At 48.3% G+C, this 21,465-nt stretch overlaps 1 protein-coding gene across 8 annotated transcripts in view; it reads right to left on the minus strand.

Moving 5' to 3' along the window:
* Sun1 (Sad1 and UNC84 domain containing 1) overlaps nt 1-12,216 on the minus strand; it is a 49,657-nt gene extending 37,441 nt beyond the window's left edge. For 5 of the 8 annotated variants that reach the window (XM_041647717.1, XM_041647710.1, XM_041647702.1 and 2 more), the window contains exon 1: nt 11,778-12,072. In XM_041647717.1, coding sequence (XP_041503651.1) covers nt 11,778-11,907 — 130 coding nt within the window. In that variant the 5' untranslated portion in view covers nt 11,908-12,072. Of the gene's footprint in view, nt 1-10,657; nt 10,681-11,777; nt 12,073-12,131 lie in introns of those variants that run through there. The other 3 variants (XM_041647675.1, XM_041647683.1, XM_041647693.1) reach the window with 3 other exon arrangements.
* Nucleotides 12,217-21,465: the final 9,249 nt, after the last annotated feature.

Genomic DNA, 21,465 nt, shown 5'->3' on the forward strand with positions numbered 1-21,465 from the left:
TTCCGGCAACTGCACTGTTTGGCAGGGTCAAACCTGAGCCTAAAGCCACCACTGACTTCCACCAAGTTCTCCACAACTATAATCTGAACACCCTGGTGGATGGGCACTTCTGGCCTGACTCAACCCCCAGGATGTGCAGAGCAATGCCAAAGTCCAATGGCTAATGCCAACAAGTCCTGATAAGGATGGAAGACCAGGGGTCACTAGGGGTAATAGCAGAGGGAGACTCAGCCTTACCATCCCACTCACACCACCTACATGGGACAACGAAGTCTCAAACAACCAAGCCTTGGTTCCCAAAGCAAGGGAGCAGGGACATGTAAGAGACTACATATGCTTTTCTATCTGTAGGAATACCTCAGCATGCTCTCAAGCCAGATGAATGTTCCAGGACAGAGGAGGCCACACACCCACTGCACACCCTGGCCACTGTGTGCCATCTCAGTTCCCAGTCAGTGGAACACCCCATGCCATCATCTAAGGAGAACCTAACTTCCTCTCAGCACAAATGTTCAAGAAGAAAGACAACCAGGGGCCACAGGTCAGTTTCCCATCGAGGCTGAGGTCCACAGAAAAGGGCAGCTGAGGGTGATGGGCTCTGAAAAGGTGTCTGATGGACTGAGATGCAAAGGTGATGCCACACAGAATACTAGTGTGAATACATACTGAGCCTAGACATCTATGTCTGGGGCAGGACAAGGAGGAAGCAGTAACCATGACATCATGACTGAACAGACCCTGAACCCTCTCCTCCCACCATTAAACCTGATGTCGCCTCTTGAATCTAGAAAGTCCTCCACTAAACACAAAGTTTTGTGCAGATCATCACACTCCCTGTTCCCCAATATTGCTTAGTGAGAACACTGACCCCAACATCTGCCCTGGGCCCAAACTCACCAGTCCAGTGGTCTTCTGATGGTCCAGGCAATCACCCCAGAAACATGACTGCACACACAGGTTCACATACATGAGCATGCACACACATATACTCTCCAAAGAGCAACAACAGGCCAAATTTGTTCAAGGCTCTGGAGGTGCTGCACAGAATTTGTCAGACAGGAAAGCAGCCCACTTCAGATCTGATTTACAGGACAACAGTTACCATTAAAATTTATTTTACTCTTTGATACATAATCAATGCTATTCAGGAAGCTGAGGCAGAAGGATTACGAATTCAAGGCCAGCTTGGGCTATATAGAGTAAGATGATCTCATAAAACCAAAACACAAAGGGCAGAATGGATTAGTACACAAGGCAGAGCCTGACAGACACACACTACAATGCTAGCTACAATTTCTTTCTGGGAATATATGCTGTGTTTGCGTTAAAGAAGACAAGGCTTCCCCATCAGAGTAGTTCAAGTTCTCAGCTGTTGAGAGAGAGAGAGAGAGAGAGAGAGAGAGAGAGAGAGACAGAGAGAGAGAGAGAGAGAGAGAGACAGAGAGAGAATATGAGCTGGCAAGATGGCTCAGCATGTCAAAGCACTTGGAGCCAAGTCAATAACTGAGTTCTAATCTCTGGGACACACACGGTAAAGAACTGAGAACTGGCTCCACAAGTCACTCTCTAACCTCCACACATGCGAGTGTCTTCCTTCTGCTGTGTCTCTCCCTCTTCCTCTCTATCTCTCTCTCTCTCTCATACACACAGAAAGAAACAACAAATAAATTTGTTAAGTTTAAAAATAAATTTTTAAAAAAGATTTGTTTCCTTCCAAGCCAGCAATTCCAGAATGAAAGATTAACTTAACCCTGCCCTGAACAAAAGACAAAAGTCCACTGATCAGCATGGATGGCTCAGCCACACCCTGGACCCTCACAAGCTCATGCCACCACCTACAGGTCAACCGCAATCTTCTGCTCCTCCTTCTGGTGTCCAAGAACAGGCTTAGCTTATCCACACTGTTCCATCTCCAAGGCCCCATCATCAGCTGACTGAGTCTGCCTCCTGGTTAGCTCTGAAGAGGCTGCTCTGTGAAGCTCAGTGTGTGGACTGCTGGGAAATGATGTGTACCTATGGGCTAAAACTCTAAGTGAAGAAATGCAACTGTTTTTTAACAGCACCAGTGATGTGGGGTTAAATAAAAAGACTGCCTTGGCCCTTTAATAGGACATAAAATTAGGCGGAGTAAACAGAACAGAATGCTGGGAAAAAGAAGCTGAGTCATGGAGTCGCCATGATTCTCCTACCGGATACAGACGCAGGTTAAGATCTTTCCTGGTAAGACGCCTCATGATGTTACAGGGATATTAGAAATGGGTTAGATCGATATGTAAGAGCTAGCCAGTAAGAGGCTGGAACTAATGGGCCAGGCAATGTTTAAAAGAATAGAGTTTCAGCCGGGCGATGGTGGCGCACGCCTTTAATCCCAGTACTCGGGAGACAGAGGCAGACGGATCTCTGTGAGTTCAAGACCAGCCTGATCTACAGAGCTAGTTCCAGGACAGGCTCCAAAGCCACAGAGAAACCCTGTCTCGAAAAACCAAAAAAAAAAAAAAAACAAAAAAAAAAAAAAAGAATACAGTTTCCATGTAATTTTTTTTTTAATTTTTTTTTTTTTTTTTTTTTGGTTTTTCGAGACAGGGTTTCTCTGTCACCGCCCGGTCCCATGTAATTATTTGGAGGCATAAGCTAACCATGTGGGCGGCCAGGTGCCGAGGACGCAGCCCCGCTGCTCCTATTTCAACACACCAGAAACCTCTGAAAAGAAACTGTTGGCCATCAGAGGTCCTGTCACTCCTCCAGCCTTTCTGGATACCTGAACCAGTGTCACCACTGACATGACTTTGTTCATACCATGCTCCTCACAGGTGCCCTAGCCTCTAAAACAAGGATTTGCTTGAAGTCAGCTTGGTACTGGGGCAAAGGCAGGAGCTGAGTGCAGGCTCCAGAGCACTAGCCTGGCACACTGGCCTACAGAGAACCCAAGGTGGAGAGCCAGGGCTCCAGCCAAAGCTGACACAGAAGACGTGCTGCCTTCCAAATCCTTCATACGAGGGCCTACCTTTGTCCTGTGCTTATGCTGCCCAGGAGAACACAGGTCAGATAAGGAAACTTCTCAGATGCAAGCTCTGGTTTCAGTCTAAGGAAATGCTTACTGTTTCTGTTTCTTTTCTAATACCAAGGATAGAGCCCAGGGCCTTCACATGCTAGGCAAATGCTCTACCCTGAGCCACGGCACCAGTCCTGGAAGTGTTTTTATAAGTAGGCACAGCTCAGCAGGGTCTTTCAGCCACACTGATTTCTCACTCAACACCACTCTCCCCATGCAGGATGCAAATACAAAGCCCAGGTCTTATCTTAAAGTGAGTTTCCGTCCTTCCACCCCATCATCTGAATGTTTGCCACCTAGAATGCCTGTACTTATTTCACAGCAAAACAGAGAACACATCAGGAAAATTTCAGGAATAAATTAAATATAGCTTCATGCAAACAACACAAACCTAAAACACAAAACAGAATTGCAGCTCTCAAATTAACAAATACAATCTTTCTACTGGTTTCTGCTGGGGGCCACAGCTGGGGACGACAGCTGCCTGGGTTAGGCCTGAGGTTACTGGCCACACAAGAGATTTGATCTGCACCCACAGGGATGAAATCCTATGTGAAAAATAGCAGAGCACTTGGTCTCAGAGACATTGTGAAAGGCAAACTTAAAAACTGATGGCAGCAACTCCTTCAGTCTCTGGGAAGGTGGAAGACGCTGCAGTTGGGGTTAGCATCTCCTGGCACTGTCAATAAAGCACATCCAGCCAACCACATCACAGCTTTAGCCACAAATCATGAGGACCACAGCATGTCTTAAAACCACTTTCCACACCATTTGCGGTCAAACCCCATAGATTCAGGTCTGAGAGGTTGTTCCACTACAATCCAAGGAGGTGGGGAGTATAGGATGCCAGGCCTTCCTCCAGCTTCCCAGGAAGCACCATCTGTCAAGGCCTCACCCCAGTGGTACTCTGAAATCCTACCACACCCTAACTGATAGTGGGTACTCCCCTAGTCCTTCCAGACAGATGCCTCACCTGGTCTGTCCCTAAGGACCTTCCTGAAGAACCAGGGAAGCACAGCCATTCAGACACAGCACATGCATCATGTTCACACATGTTCCACCTCCACCTCACTGACTCACCATCACCTAGGATTTGGCTCTGCATAGCAGCCAGGTGCTACTACCCAGCCAGCTCAATGAATATGTCCACTATCAAGAAAAATACTGGGAAAATTTGTTTCCTTGGTCTCTTTTTTGCAGTGCATAAAATAAAACCCAGGACATTTTAAATGCTAGGAAAGCGCTCTACAGATGAGGATATCCCAGAGTAACTTCTGTAAAATCAAATTTCTGCTAGGCCTAGCCTACAACTACAGAGGCTGATGGAGGATTCTGAGTTCCAAGCCCACGTGGCTACATAGCAAAGTCCTTCTTGCCTCAAAAACAAATAATTCTACCACACCTATTTTAAAAAATCGGTATTAAAACACGCATGCACACATGCACTTTAGACCAGATTTGGTAGGGCACGCGTCTAACTAAGTACTGGGAAATATGAGGGAGGAGCATAAGGAATTAGAGGCCAGCCTGGGCTACAAAGGCAAACTAAAAAAACAAATGAAAGCCAGGCATGGTGGCGTACATCTATAATCCCATTCTCCAGAAGGCAGAGACAGATGGGTCTCTGAGTTCCAGGTCAGTTTGGTCTACGCAGAAAGTCCTAGACAAGTCAGAGTTATAAAGGAAGACCCTGTCTCCAAAAAACAATAAAAAATAAGCAAATAAAAACATCAGTACCATAACACAATATGGTGGGATAGGTCTGTAATCCCAATTACTTGAAAGGATGAGTCAGGAAGATCTCAAGTTCAAGGACTGCCTGTACTATAGAATACTCAGCAAGACCCTATATCTAAATGTATTTTTTTTTTTTTTTTGGTTTTTCGAGACAGGGTTTCTCTGTGGTTTTGGAGCCTGTCCTGGAACTAGCTCTTGTAGACCAGGCTGGTCTCGAACTCACAGAGATCCGCCTGCCTCTGCCTCCCGAGTGCTGGGATTAAAGGCGTGCGCCACCACCGCCCGGCTTCTAAATGTATTTTTTGAAAGGACTACAACCAGGGCATACAGCTCAGTGACAGCACTAAACAAACATGTGTAAGGACCTGGGTTCAACACCTAGCACTGAAATAAACAAGGAAGCAGAAAAGCAGCAGCAGGGCAGACAGAGAGGCACTGAAACCTCATCCGCCCGAGGGAATCCTCTCTCCAGCTGGAAGAACTACTACTCTAGGGAGTCCTTTCACAAACACCACTAGTCTGTGACCTGCAGCTTAATTCTGCAAAGGTCAAGAGGCATCTGTCACAGAGATCTTGTCTCCACACTAAAATCTATGACCCACACTTCCAAAAGAAAGGGAGCAGGGATCGCCTGCCTGACCAGCACGGATCACGCTGTTTGCTGAGCAGAGCCCATCAGAGTCCAGCACTATAGTGAGAGCGGCTCCTCTGTCACCTGTGAAGGGACTAGTTTCAGGTAGAGCTAGCATTCTCAGATTCACCATCGGAAAATCTAGTGAGGTAGGTGCTCCAGAATGGCAATGAGTTCCAAATTTGGGGAGTAGGGAGGAGAAAACATGAGCATGTTTTCAATCAAGAAGGTGGCATGGCAACCCTTCAGCTGGTATCCAGGACCAGCCCCTTGAGCATTCACCAGAGCAACAGGGCACTCCTTTCTCCAGGCACTCAGGAGCAGCAGCCTGAGGTCCAAGTCCTGAGAGGCATCCTGCCAATCCCTGGAACTCTCTTGCCTCATTTGAGACCTTTAAGGCAAAGCAAGAGTCCTGCGGCTGACTTCTAAAAATGTACAATTAGCCGGGCGGTGGTGGCGCACGCCTTTAATCCCAGCACTCGGAGGCAGAGGCAGGCGGATCTCTGTGAGTTCAAGGCCAGCCTGGACTACAAGAGCTAGTTCCAGGAGAGGAACCAAAAGCTACAGAGAAACCCTGTCTCGAAAAATCCAAATAAATAAATAAATAAGTACAATTGTTTACAGGGAGCAAATGCAGACTGGCCTGGTTTATGAGATGTGACCTCATAGGAACAGAGCATCTAGGAGAGTACTCAAGACTCACAAACCCAGAAGCACACTCCATTAAATACCCATGTTCTTTGAAAAATAGGTCAATCAGTAAGCTCCAGTCAGTAAGCTCCAGTCAGCTTGCCCTGTGACAGATAAGCACAGGGCCAGCAATATGGTTCAGTAGGCAAAGCTACTTGCCACAAAGCCTACTGACCTGAGCTGGATCCCAGGAACTCAGGTACAAGGAGAGAGCGGACTCAGGCAAGCTGTCCCCTACTCTCCGAATGGGTGCTATGGCACCTATACCTACAAAAGGAATAAATAAAAGTATTGAACACAGATGTCAGATTCCATGCATGGAACAGGAAGAGCCAAAGGAAAGGAACTTCTGGAACCCAGATGAATGAGAGCCAACTTGAGCCAGAAAAAGGCCCAGAGAGCTTCTGCAATGAAGAATGCCAAAAGGCACCCAGGTTTTCATCGAAGAACTCCAAAGCCTCAAGAACTTGTTTTACCCATTTAACACCTGGAAGTGAGGGTGTCAGGGAAACTAAGAGGCTGGAGGCAGCTAGGGCAGAAGCCTGTTGGAGATACCGTCAAGCAAAACCACACGCCCATGGCAGTGGGTGCAGAAAGTGCACACCCTTCATGCATAACGTAACACTCGATAAGCTAGATGTCATGGCTCACATTTGTATTCCCAGCTCTTAGAAAATAGAACTCCAAGTCTAAGCTACAAAGCAGACCCCACCTTGCAAAATTAAGAAAATAAAAATAGCAGGGCAGTGGTAGCTCATGCCCTTAATAATCCTCAGGAGGCAGAAGCAGGCAGATCCCTGTGAGTTTGAGGCCAGCCTGGTCTACAAAATTAATTCCAAAGAAAACAAAACAAAACAAGACAAAAAACAAAAACAAGTAAATAAATTTAAAAATTAAATTTATGGGTGTGGCTCAGCTAGTACAATGCACACTTCTCACACACAGAGCCTTGGGTTCCATCCCCAGAACTGCATAAACCAAGTATGGTGGTACAAATGCAACCCCATCACTCGGGAGGTAGAGGCAGGAAGAGCAGAAGTTAAGGGCTGTCCTCAGTTACACAGCCAAGTCAGTCTGGGCTAAAGGCCGTTTAGTTAATCTTCAACAAACGTGGTCCTCAACCCTCAACACTCCTACAGTCATCCATGAAAAGCCCACAGTTAACATCACACCCAAAGATGAGAAGACAGAATGCTCCCCCTGAGATCAAGACGGAACAGGACAGGCACCAGTGTTATCTGACACTGTCCTGAAGTTTGAGCCAGAGCAATTACTCAATGAAAGGGGGGGAAAGGAGTACAGACCAGAAAGGCAGTAACAGTAAGGCAACCTTTGCTCTCAGCTGAAAAGATTACGTACACAGAATATCCTAAAGCACAACTGAGAATGATGGCTAATAAATTGAGCAAAGCTGCAAGTACACAGCCACACCAAGCCAGCTGTATGTATTGCCACATGCTAGCAATGAGCAAGGTGAAGTGGAATTAATAAGTCCTTCCACAACAGCATCAAAGGCAAAAAAAAAAAAAAAAAAAAAAAAAAAAAAAAAAAAAAGCCTTGAGAATCAATTTAACCACCCAAGGCAGAACCTGGGTACTGAAAGACACAAGGAAATGTAAAACGGCCCAAGGCCCACAAAGTTTAAGAACATAAAAACTCACTATCTTGGAAAGCAATGCTGCACAAATGCACTGTGACCCTTATCATTACCCCAAAGGCCCTTGCTGCAAAAGCTGTCCCTCATTTACACTGAACTGCAGATGTTCCCAGAGAGCAAATAAGTCTGGAAAAAGGAGCTGAGCTCGGGAGACACTTAAGATTTCAAAATCAACTGCAAGCCAATGTGGTTCTGGTGAATGGTCAGACATACTCCACCAGAATGGCACACAGGGTCAACGGTAAACCTTACATCTGGGGCCAACTGAGAAGGGAAGCGGTTCCTTTTAGCAAATGGTGCTAGGGCAGCTGAGCTTCCATGAGAAGAACTAAGTCAGACTCTTAGACATCATAGCACAAAACTATCAAACCTTTTTTTTTTTTTTTTGATTTTTGAGACAGAGTTTCTCTGTAGTTTTTGGTGCCTGTCCTGGAACTAGCTCTTGTAGACCAGGCTGGCCTCGAACTCACAAAGATCCACCTGCCTCTGCCTCCCAATTGCTGGGATTAAAGGTGTATGTCACTACCCGCCCGGCAACTATCAAACTTTTAAAAGAACACATACAGAAAAGTCTTTGTGACCTGGGGTTTGCAATATGTCCACCTAAAGAAGAAAACCAGATAATTTGGACTGTATCACTTTGAGCATTAAAAATACTCAAGAGGCAGAGGCAGGTGGATCTCTAAGTTTGAGGCAGCCTGTCTATATAAGGAGTGAGTTCCAGGCTAGCCAAGGCTACACAGTGAGACCCTGTTTCAAAACAAACAAACAACAAAAACCCACTATCAAAAGGATGGCAATGGCCACGGCTAGGTGGTAGTACACACCTTTAATCCCAGCACTTGGGAGGCAAAGAGAGATGGCTGTGAGTTTGAGACCAGTCTGGTCTACAGAACTAGTTCCAGGACAGCCAAGGGTATAGAGAAACCCTGTCAAAACCCCAAAATGATGGCCATGGCTGGCAAGAGGGTTCAGTAGCTAAAGCACTTGCAGCACAAGCCTGAAGCCCCAAGACCCACATAAGGTAGAAGAGAACTGACTCCACAGAGTTGTCCTCTGACCTCCACATACACACATGCTCATAGATATCACACATTGGGGGGAGGGGGGGACAAAGGTGAAGCAAAGCATGGTAGCAAACACCAGCAATACAAGGAGGCTGAGGCAGGAGGTCTATGAGTTTAAAATGAGTCTGAGATTTATGGTGAGATCCTGTCTCAAAGACAGAGGTATTGCAAGTCATATATGTCCCGAACGTATAAACAATTTCCACAACTCAAAAGACAACCTAATTAAAAGATAGGGAAAGGCTAGACATGGTGGAAAAATACCTCTTATCCCAGCACTCGGGAGGCAGAGGTAGATGGATCATGAATTCCAGGTCAGCCGGGTCTACACAGCAATAGATGGCAGTGAAGACCCAAAACAACAATTCACACACATGACTTGTGTCATCTGGGAAATGCAGACCAAAGCCACAGATATATTTCACAGCCACTGAGATGAGGGGCAAGGTAGGGGTGGCTGCAGGTGGAAGGAAGGAAAACAAGTATTAGCAAAGATATGGAGAAAATGGGCCTCTCCAGCATTGTGGGTGGGAGTGTAAAACATGCAGCCATTGCGGAAAAACAGTTGGATGCTCCCTACAAAGCTAAACATAGAATTACCATGTGACCCAGCAATTCTACTCTAGATCTATATTCCAAGAATTAAAAACAGGTGCTCAGGAGCTGGAGCACGGCCCAGCCAGTAAAGAGTGGGAACACAAGCATGAGGACCTCAGACCCTAAGGACCCAAAGAAAAAAACTGGGCACAGCAGCCTGCAACTGTAATCCTAGCATCAGAGAGGCAGAGACAGGAGGATCTCTGGAGCTTGTTAGCCAATCAGTCTATTCAAAATCGGTAAGCCTCAGGTCCCAGAGAGAAACACTGTTTCAAAAACTAAGGTAAATGGGCATGATGCTGCACGCCTTTAATCCCAGAACTTGGGAGGCAGAGACAGGCAAAATCTTTGAATCTGAGGCCAGCCTAGTCTCAGAATCAGGACAGCCAGGGCTACATAGTGAGATTCTGTCTTGAAGAAAACAAACAAAAACAAAGGGAGAGAATGATTGAAACACCCAATATCAACCTTGGGCCTCTACACACACAGACGCATGCATGCATGCATGTACGTATTCAGAAACAATGTTCAAGTACAAACTTGTTCCCATGATCCCAACACTAGTTAAGTAACCCAACAGGAGGAAACAATTCAAATGTCCAATGATGTGAATAAACAAGATTGAATAGGGCCTTAGAGGTGACTTAGGGGGTAAACCTGTCTGCTACCAAACTTGATGACCCAGACACAGCCCACCAGGACTTATACAGGTGAAAAGACAATTGATTCCAGCCAAGTTGTCCTCTTAACCTCAGCAAACATACACATGCAAATAAAATATTTTTAAAAGACTTAATAGGTCCATCCAGTAGGAAACTATTCAGCCACAGAAAGTAATAGAATGGAGACACATGCTACACCGCATGGACGAGCCTTAAATAAGATATCGAGAACAGGCAAACCCATAGGCTGTAAGCAGAGCTGCAGCTAACGAACAGAAAACAGGAAAATGGGTGACACTGCTTGGTGGGTACTGGGTTTCCCTTTAGGGTCATGAAAAGCTGGAACTAGATAATGGTGATGGTTGCATAACGCTGTATACAGTTTAAAATGGAAATTTTCATCACACACACACAGTGCAGCAGGCTACCTTGAATTCAGCCACTTTCTGCTCTCTCCCAGAAAGACCAAAAGGCAAATAATCTGAGGCTGCCAACCTTTGGGAACTAAAAGCATCTCTCCAAATCTCTAGCACAACTCTCAAGTGAAGGCATGGTAGTACACACCTGTAATCCCAGTACTGGGAAACTGGAAGCACAAGGATCCGGCTTTCAACTCTAGGCCTGCCTGAGATACAAAAGACCTGGCCAAAACAAAAACAAACAAAAAGACCAAAAGGTAACTCAGAAGAGTCCTCTCAGACTCTCACTGGAGCAACGGCTCAAGCATGTCACCTAAAGCCTGGGCAGAGCACCATGCTGCACATGGGAGGTAGTGGTGCACGCCAGCAATCCTAGCACGTCGGGAGGCAGAGGCAAGTGGATCTCTGTGAGTTCAAGGCCAGCTCGGTCTTACAAAGCAAGTTTCAGGGCAGCCAGAACTCTTAACAAAGAAACCCTGTCTTAAAAAAACAAAACATAACATAACAAAACAAACAAAAAAAGTGATGCAGGCCTGACCAAGGAAAACATGGGGCACAGAAAAGCGAGAAGGTACTGTGACTATGCTCAGGGAAGCCCTGGTTCCAGCCCCATCTCCAGCACCGTTGACCAGTGCAGTTGTGTGCGCCTGCAATCTAATCATAGCGCGAGGGAGGTGGAGGCAGGAGTAAGAGCTCAAGGTCATCTTCTGCAATATGGCAAGTTCTTGGCCAGCCTGGGCAACCTGAGGCCCGGTCCATCCATAAAACAATCAAACAAACAAGTAAGTAAGCCCGGCTTAGTGGCGCACGCCTCTAATTCCAGCACCCAGGAAACAGAGGCAGGCGAATCTCTCGAGATAACCAACTACGTAGTGAGACATAAAAAAAACCCAAAAGGGTGGGGGAACACGAAAAGACAGAAAAAGAACATTAAGCTGGAGCTCAGAAAGGAGAAAAGAGTTCTCCTTTAACAGTCAAGTTAAAATGCAATGGAAGATCCTGTAAACTCTAATTAGGAACCTGTCCTGGAGGCGTGAAGTACACATTGTAGGACTGCACTTCACACTGCAGAGCGAGGAGCAGCAGAGTTGCCCTAGCTGATGCCCACGGGTCCCCAAACTGCATCCAACAAAGCTCCTCAGCAGGCCAGCCCGGTACTGTTCTGCGCGCCGGGCAGGGGGCAAAGGGAACTGACACTCGACAATTAGCAGGTGCAGGATGCCCAAGCCAGGTACTCGCTACACTGCCCGCGCCCCTCAACGCACCTGCAACATCTGCGCTCCGGGAGGGCGCGCCCCCGGGATGGCGCTTGCGCCTGCGCGCCGCGACGGGTGGCAGGAGACCCCGGAACCCAACACGCCAGGGGTCCGGGGAGAGGTGGAACCAGAGTGTCATGGGCACACGGGACACCGGACAAGGGGCGCCCGGGCGCGCGGCCTGGCAGCGCGAAGGACGTCGCGCGCGTCGTGGCCGGTTAGCGGTTCCCACTTCTTGCGGTCTCTGCCATCTACATCCCGGCCGGACCTAAGACAGTCCCCCAGTGCCCGCGACACGACTGCGGTGGACCCTCGTTCCCCCGCCCACTCCCGCTCTCGCCCTGCCCGCTCGCCGCAGCTCACCTGCCTCGCGCCGCCGCCTCAGGCCTCGTCCGCGCCGCCCAGGCCGGGCACCGAAGACTCTCCGCAGCCACAGCCAATCGCGCGCCGCGCCGGGATCGGAGGCGGGAGCGACGGAAACGTTCGTCAATCCCAGGCGCGTCTGCTGAAGCTCCAGACCAATGGGAAGGCGACTGCCCCGCCGCGGCCCGCAAGGGGCGGGGAAAGGGCGGGACGTGTGGCGTCAGTGGGCGGGGCGGGCGCGCCGGGACAGGAGGGGCCACGCCTAGGGAGAGGAGACGGGTTCTTGGACAGCTTTAGGGTTAGGCTTCTCCGTGGAGGCGGCCCCGCTGAGTTCCAGGCAGGGCTTCAGTGGACCCAGAAGACCGGACTCCTGCTGAAGATGCGATGGACTCTCTGGCACCTCTTCTCCTCTGCCTAGGGGCAGTGTTTGGAAGAAGCCCTTGACGCCCTGCCCTGCGGGCTGGGAAGCCAGGCCTTCCCTCCTGCCGGGGCCCTCTCTCACTTGCCCAGTTTTGCCAATACTGTTCAATTGCATTTGTTTTGTTTCTGGACAGGGTTTCACTCTATAACCTTAACTGGCCAGGCTGGCCTTGAACTCGTTGAGAGCAACCTGCCTCTGCCTCCAGAGTGCTGGAATTAAAGGAGTGCACTACCACGCCCCATCTGTTTTTTCCTCTTTTAGACTGGATCTCACTGCGGCCTGGAATTCATTCACTGTATAGCTCAGACTCGCTTCTAATTCGCAGCCACCCTTCTGCCTCGTCCTCTCAAACACTGAGATTACTATCAAGTGCCACCATAGCTGGCTTCGGCTAATCCTTTTTTTAAATGTGTTTGTATGTATGTCTGTAAGTGGGTGTGTGTGTGTGTGTGTGTGTGTGTGTGTGTGTGTGTGTGTGTTGTGTGCCTGCAAAGGCCTCAGATCCCCTGAAGCTGTAGGTTGCTAGCTATCGGAAGTGAATTCCGGCAGTCAAACCCCAGTTCTCTGCATTCCTGCTCCCCCGACTCCCCAGCGGCAGCAGCAACAGCAAGAGCTCTTAAGGATTTAGCCGTTTTCCCAGCCCTTGCCTTTTACACTTAGTATTTATTTCTGTTAAAAAAAAAAAAAAAAGACAGGGTCTCTCTGTGTAGTCCTGACTGCCCTGAAACTTGCTATGTAGATCTGCCTGCCTCTGTCTGGGAGTGGAGACATGCACCACCACGCCTGGCTGGCTTTTACACTGTGAAGTCATGACCTGGACAGATGGATCAGTTAGTAAAGTGCTGGCTGTGCAAGCATCCAGGACCTGAGTTCAACCACACAATCTGAATTTAAAAAGAAAAAAGTTTATCACTGTGTACTTGGAATCCCAGGACTGAAGAGTAGGGACTAGGATCCCTGGGGCTGGCTGGCCACCAATTTAACTTCCTCAGTGAGCACCAACCCAGTGACAGATCCAGTCTCAGAAAGCAAGGTGGATGGTTCCCGAGGAATGATATTTGTGCACGCAGACGCTTGCACACATTGACACATACATAGGCTCTCACGCTGTTGGCCAGGCTGTCTTGGAATGCCTCATGTTCCCTTCCAGCGCTGGGATTACAGGCATACACCACCACATCCAGCCTGCTGCTGGCTTTTAATAGTCACCCATGCTGCATGCTCTTGCCTCATATGGCAAATGTTTGACAATGTATTTATTCCATTGGTAAGCTGAGGGACTTTTCTGTAACTAATAGACATTAGAGGGTTTCGGGCCACAAGGCTATTTGTGGCAAACATTTAAGTCCCCTACTAGTAAAGTGTGTCGGTTTGGCAGGGCAGCTGGCTGGCTCCACAGGCCCAAGGCTCTATGGCTTGCTGACCCCTGGTCCAGCTGCTGGACATCTGGGTTTTGTCAGTAGAAGCTCCTATAAATGAAACACTTGTGCATTCAGAGGAAGGAGTCTGTGTGGACATTTGGCTTGGCTTTGCCTTTTTTTTTTTTTTTTCGAGACAGGGTTTCTCTGTAGTTTGGAGCCTGTCCTGGAACTAGCTCTTGTAGACCAGGCGGGCCTCAAACTCAGAGATCCACCTGCCTCTGTCTCCCAAGTCCTGGGATTAAAGGCATGCGCCACTACTGCCCAACCTTGTTCTTTTATTTATTTATTTTATATTTTTATTTGTTTGTTTATTTGTTGGAGGTGGGTAGGAATGCACGCCTAACATGGTGCAAGTATATAGATCAGAGAACAGTTTGCCAGAGTTGGGTCCTTCCTTCCAGCATGTGGATACCAGGGATCAAACTCAGGTCCTCAGGTTTGGCAACAAATGCCCTTACCCTCTGAGCCATCTCACCAGACCCGGTTCTTTTATTTTTAAATTAGTTTATTTTCCTGGGTTTTTTTTAGACGGAGTCTCATATACTCCAGGCTGCCCTTAAATTTGATGTGCACTCCTCATCCTTTGGCCTAAAGGACTGAAATGAAAAGGCTGTTCTGCCACACTCAGTTTAAGCAGTGCTGGGGATTAATCTCAGGGCCCTGGGCATGCTCGGCAGACACTCTACCAGCTCTATATCACCAGTCAATTGTGGCTCTTCATTAGCAGCTGTGTGTGGTGGCTCAAGCTAAACTAGGAGAATCGCAAATTCAAAGCCAGTCTGGGTGATTTAGTGAGTCCTGCCTGGTAACTGGTGCTAATGGCAGCGTCGTGCTTGGTGCAAACACAAAGCTTCATTTGCACGAGAGGTTTCCTACATTTGGTGCAAATTCCCTTCCCCTAACAACATAAGCAGGACCCATGTGGCAGGCCAGCTGGGGACAGTATGTCAGCCTGGGACATGATCCTGTGTTGCCCTGTCCTGTGATGCCACAGTAGACCCAGTAAAAAGCTGCTCCTACTGGTCATTTCTTGTCTGCTTTACATAGTAGAGGGTGACAGTGAAGACAAGTGGTGATGGAAGCAGAAGCAGTGGAGGGGCAGCAAGGGCGGTGACAAGAGGGCCCAGCAAGGCACTGAGCCTCTGAGGCAGCAGAGTGGGCAGCATGGCAGCAGAAACTGGCAGAAGCTGCTCCAGAGCGGCAGTAACTGTGACCGAACCTGCAGCCGTAAGAGGCACCTGAACTATGGGGCAAAGTGCAGTCAGGGCAGGAAGAAAAAGGACTGAAGAAGCCCAGAGAGGGTGGAGAGCAGAGGCTGAAGACAGAAACCTGCAGTGAACCAGAGAAGGGAAATCACAGGCCACAGTAGCAGGAAATGCTTCAGAGAGCTGCCAAGTCTATAGGGCCAGAGGTCCCTGACACCACAAACTGGGAGCTATAATCCCAACTCCCAGACCCTCCTAGAAGCTACAACCCCAGCTGCCTCCAGGGAATGGAGGAATCCCTCTTCTTAGGTATATATGAGAACTATAATAGACTACACACTGGGAATCTCAGCCCTTGGGATGTAGAGGCAAGAGGGTCAGGAGTTCAAAGCTGACCTCTGCTACATAAGATCTTATTTCAAAAAGACAAAATAGCAACAGAAAGATCTGTAGTAGTTATAGCCCTCAGGACCCTGCTGTCCAGCATCAGTGTGACTTGCAATAATGTGGATGTCCCATGCCGCCACTTCACGCTGTCCTAACTAGCCATAGCCAAAACCAACTTTTAAGTTTTTTTTTTATTTATTTGTATTTCATGGACATTGGTGTTTTGCCCTCATGTATGTCTGTGTGAGGGTGTCAGAACCCCTGAACAGGAATTACAAATAGTTGTGAGCTGCCATATGGATGTTGGGAATTGAACCAGGGTCTTCTGGAAGAGCAGCCAGTGCTCTTAACCAGTGAACTATCTCCCTAGTACCCTCCCCCAACTTGTTTCTTTTTTGAAACAGGGTCTCATGTAGGCTAGCCTTGAACTTGTTATGAAGCTGAGAATGACTTTGAACTTCTGATCCTCCTAATTCCTCCACTCAAGTCCTGGAATTAGAGACTTGTGTACCATCATGATGCCTGCTTTATGGAGTATTGGGAATGTAACCCAAAACTTCTGTCTGCCAGTGAGAACTCTACCCTCATGCCACTCCACCCTCTAGGCAACTTTTTATATTTGACTTTATTTTTGTTTTGCTTTGAAGAGCAGGCTTTGAGAAGCTTCTCGTAGTCCAGCAGGGCTGACTGGGGAGAGTAGTCCCTCTGAGCTCACACCTCGTCCTTGGCACCAGATCAGTATTTCAGTTGTAAACAGAACTTGATGCCAATAGCAAGGGAGGCTGAGAAACCCGAGCTGGAGGCTGCCAGCCTCTGGAGCTGAGGCTGCAAGGGGATCAGATAGTTGGGCAGGCCAGGGCAGGGACCCTGAAAGCAAGGTCAGCTTGCCAAGGAACCCCTTTCTCTTTAGGAAGCAATTGGACTTCCCTGCTAGCTGGATGGGGCAGGAGGCGCCACAAAGGAAGTGGTTTTTTTTTTTTTTTTTTTTTTTTTAGGCCCTTGGTGGTTCCCCGCAGAGGTTGAGGGCGTTGCCTAGTCCCAGTGTGGTTCTGGGTGTGGCAGGGAGGGGCCCAGCAACTAGTCGGAGTAGAGACTAGCCTAGCCTTGACAACAGTTCTAAACCAGGATCCAGAGCCCCACACACAGGCTGACAATTCCAGGTGAGTGGTAGAGCCTCCGCTGCGCGTGAGCAGGGTCCTGGGTGTCATCCATTGTAGCAGTAGAGCAAAAGTCAAACAAACCCCACAAGCCAGCTGGGTGGTGGTGGCGCATGCCTTTAATCCCAGCACCCAGGAGGCAAACGCAGGCGGATCTCTGTGAGTTTGAGGCCAGCCTGGTCTACAGAGCAAGTTCCAGAACAGCTAGGGCTGTTGCACAGAGAAACAAACAAACAAAACAAAACAAAAACTCCAAATGCCAACGATCATGACTGACAAGAGGGCTCTGTTTGCTGTGCTAGGGACAGAACCCAGGGCATCCCACAAGCCCTAGATAGGCTTGAGCCACGCCCCCAGCCTCTCACTAGGGAATTTTAGGCAGTACCCAGCTACAGAAACACACCCTATTCTGGTTTTTAAATTATTTATTATTTTTATTGTTATTGTTGGGCTTGTTTCTCTCCTACCTTTACGAGAATTCCAGAAGTAGAACTGATTCATCTGGGCACAGTGGCACACACCTTTAATCCCAGAAGTTGGGAGGTGGAGGCAGGCAGAACTGAGATTTCTGATTTCTGTGCAGTGAGTTCAAGGACAGCCAGGACTTTCTAATGAGACCCAGTTTCAAAAAAAAAAAAAAAGACAAACAAAAAGGAACTGATTGTTTACTAAACTGTCTCACAGGCACCCAGCACTGACTGGAGGATTTTGGGTTGGTCCCTTTGCCAGGGAGCTATCACCACAGAACTCTTTTTACTTTTTTTTTTTTTTTTTTTGGTCTTTTGAGACAGGGTTTCTCTGTAGCTTTGGAGCCTGTCCTGGAACTAGCTCTTGTAGACCAGGCTAGCCTCGAACTCCCAGAGATCCACCTGCCTCTGCCTCCCGAGTGCTGGGATTAAAGGCGTGCGCCACCACCGCCTGGCCTTTTTACTTTTTATTTGAGACATGAGTTCATTAGGTTCCTCAGGCTGGCCTCGAACTCCCTCCGAATACCAGGCAGGCCCTAAACGGGAGATCCTTTTACCTCAGCCTTCCAAGTAGCTGAAACTACAGATATGAACCTCTGACAGTTTAGCAAACTGTGAACTGAAGTGGAAAGGAAGAAGTTCCACCTGTGCTGAAGATTCTACAGGACTGATTAGAACCCCATGACTACAGAGCTGGAATGTTGCAGATCTACACCCAAATCATCCTGCGCTTTCTTTAGCCCCTTAATAGGCATTCATTACTCACCTCTGTGTTTGACCTAACAGCCTACAGTTATTAGGTATGTCCTTTTGAAGTGGACTAACAGATCCCTGGCTTCCACCCAATCCAAAGCTCAAGAATGCTACCAGATAAAATTTGAAGCCTGTAACAGGGATTTCCCCACTTTGCTGTAACCCTCTTATATTATTTTTATGTTTTGGGTTTTGAGACAAGCAAGAGTCTTTTGATTTTGTGTTCATAAAAACCTACAGAGAAATATGTGGGAGTCCCAATTCTTTGTGCTTAAGAAGGATTGCACTGCCGGGCGGTGGTGGCGCACGCCTTTAATCCCAGCACTAGGGAGGCAGAGGCAGGCGGATCTCTGTGAGTTCGAGGCCAGCCTGGTCTACAGGAGCTAGTGCCAGGACAGGCTCCAAAGCTACAGAGAAACCCTGTCTCGAAAAACTAAAAAAAAAAAAAAAAAAAAAAAGAAGGATTGCACTTAAATTTCGCGTGATAGTACGTGCCTGGATTCCTAGCACTTGAGAGGCAGAGGCAATAGAATTGTTGAAACTTGGAAGTTAGCCTGGACTACACAGGAATTCCAGGCTAGTCAGAGGATAAAGTAAGATCTTGCTTCCAAAAATTTCAATATATGTGCATGTGTGTGTACAAACATATACAATACAAACATATATCATATATACATGGAGTGTGGAACTGGCTCATTGATTTAAAAGTTCTTGCTCTTGCAGAGGACCTAGACTCAATTCCCAGCTCTCACATGGCTGCTCATAAACACCTGTTAAGTCCTGTCCTAGGGGATCTGGATGCCCACTTCTGACCTCAGCAGGTACCAAACACTCACATGGTGCACAAACGTACGTGTAGGCAAAACCCTCACATGCAAAAAAAAAAAATAAGAAAATAAATTTATACCTATGTATTAACTTTAAAACAACAAGCAAGGCCGGGCGGTGGTGGCGCACGCCTTTAATCCCAGCACTTGGGAGGCAGAGGCAGGCGGATCTCTGAGTTCGAGACCAGCCTGGTCTACAGAGCTAGTTCCAGGACAGGCTCCAAAAAAAAACCACAGAGAAACCCTGTCTCGAAAAAAAAAAACAAGCAAGGACTAGAGAGATGGCTCAGCAGTTAAGAGCACTTGTTCTTGTTAAGAACCCAGTTTTATTTCCAGGACCCACGAGGCAGCTCACAATCATCTGTAACTCCAGTTTCAGGAATCTGAAGCTCTCTTCTGACTTCAGCGGACAGCAAGCACACAGTGGCACACAGATGAACACGCAGGCCCAACAAACAAGTCAAAAAGACAATTGATAAGGCTACAACAACAACAAAAGGTTTGCATCCTAGAAACAGGACAACCCTGCCCACTTCCTCATTTCTCTTTTCAGCAAAGCTCTGGGAGGATAGCTGGCCTCGCCTAGCCCTCGACCAGAACTCTCACTAACCAAGCTGCTGCTGCAGTAGCCTTCCAGAGGCCCTGGGACCTTATCAAACCGGTGTGCCTCAGCTCCCTGCACGGTTAGCACCCGGTCAGCCATATCCCTGAGGGCAGCTCCTGGCTCTCCACCAACCTCCTGGGCCCTGATCTCCACAAGTGAGTGTCTTTGAGTCTTGGCTGGCTGTAAGTGAGCCCTAGCCACTCTGATCTTCTTGGCATCCCCAACTTGACTCCTCCAGGTTTGAATTCCTGGACTTGCCTTGTCCCCTTCTCTTTGGGTCTCTTCTTCACAGCATTCAAGTAAAACCAGTTTCTTCCACTCCTTGATCCAAAAGACCTTTGCCCTCCCTACAGGTAATACACCATCTGCCCCTTGAGCCAGGTCCAGTGCCGGGCAGGGTGGTACGGGGCTGTAATAAAACATTCAGGAGCTTGAGGTAGGAGGATTGCTGTGAGTACAAAGTCAGATTTAGCAAAATGAGGAAACCCTGTCTCAAAAGAGGGTGGGCTGGCAAGATGACTCAGCCAGTAAAAGGGATTGATTCTAAGCCTCGCAGCCTGAGTTCCACCCCTGGGACCTACAGAGTGGCGAGAGGGAACCAATTCCTGCAGGTTGTCCTCTGACCTCCACGCGTGCGCCACGGTGTGTGCACTCCCAGACAGCCTGCTTGGAGTCCTTGAAGGTCAGAAGAATAGTTGTGTGTCACAGGTAGGAGCTGGGGATTGAACCCAGGTACCCTGAAAGAGCAACAAGTGCTCTTAAATGTTGAGCCACCTCTCCAGCCCCTAAAATTCTATTTTTCAAGAAGAGAAAGAAGAAAGAAAGGGAAAGAAAGGAACAAAAATAAGTCACCTTAAGCCCCCCACTCAGAAGGAACTCTTTCTGGGCACTTTTTGGGCCCCCTTGTATTTTACATGGGATCTTATGTAGCCGAGGCTGCCCTTGAGCTCCTGATCTCTTGCCCTACTCTCTCCAGTGTGAGGATCTCAGGCATTTGGCACCATACCTGACATCTGTAATCACGTGCGGTCCATCGCGTTGTTTTCCCTTAGCACAAGCGGAATCTGTGGCTTCTGCTAGACTTTGTTTTTCTACCTAGTAGTGTGCGCCCTATCAGCACAGTGAAGAGGAAGAAGAAACATCCCAGGCAAACATCCCCTTATCTCAAAAGCCTGGGCCAGAGAAGTGGAGAAGGCAGGGGATAAAGTAGGTGGAGAGGGGAGGGGAGCAACCACGCAGGATTTAGGCAAATTTCAGAAGCTGCAGAATGTGGAGTAGGCGGAGTGGCGGAAGAACATCCCAAAATAGGCCTGAGACTGAGGAAGGGTGAGGCTCGGGGCCTGCCTGGCACCCCAGGGATTAAGCAGAGCTCTGGGCTGAAGCAATTGTGCTCTCTTACGCTCGGGCCTAGAGCAACTGGCACGATGCTCTGGCCCAAGAGCCAAGAGCTGGGTCCTCCTCTGCAGAGGATTGGGCGTCCTTCCCAGTAGGCTCTCAGAGCGGGTACAGGCTTCCCAAGCAGCTGATGCCTAGGTGTGACCTCTAAGGAGGTCCCGACATCTTGCAAGGATGAGGCCCAAAGAGACTCTGGTTGGATACTGAGCTGTGGAGAGGCCTGGCAGGGAAAAATTGAGTCATCTGGAATAGAAACTAGGGAGCCACTGATTGTACTCCTCCAATCAAAGCTCAGGCCATCAGCTTCGGCAGCAAGTGCTTTACCTGCTGAGCCTTCTTCTAGGTTTTTCGGAAACGAGGCCTGGGTAGCTCCAACTGACCTTGAATCCACTGCAATCTTTTGGCCTCAGGCGTCTGAGGGGGGGGGTTTCTAAAGGAGGGTCTAGACTCCTGCTGTTGCCTTTGAAATTGATTTACACAGGAACCATTGAAATGTAAATCTACCAGGTGGCCCAACTGTAAGAAGTGCCTCTGCTTCCCAAATGCTGGGATTAAAGGCGTGCGCCACCACTGCCCGGCTTCCATTTTACTTTTTGAGACACAGTCTATCACTAAATCTTGAGCTCACAGATTTGCCTGGACTGATTAGTCAGAGAGCTCCGAGATCCTCCTGTCTCTTACTCTGCCTCAGCACCCT

Source organism: Microtus oregoni, unplaced genomic scaffold (assembly GCF_018167655.1).
Source record: "Microtus oregoni isolate MIOR12 unplaced genomic scaffold, Mior012 000003F_ref0000135, whole genome shotgun sequence".
NCBI classification, from domain to species: Eukaryota; Metazoa; Chordata; class Mammalia; order Rodentia; family Cricetidae; genus Microtus; species Microtus oregoni.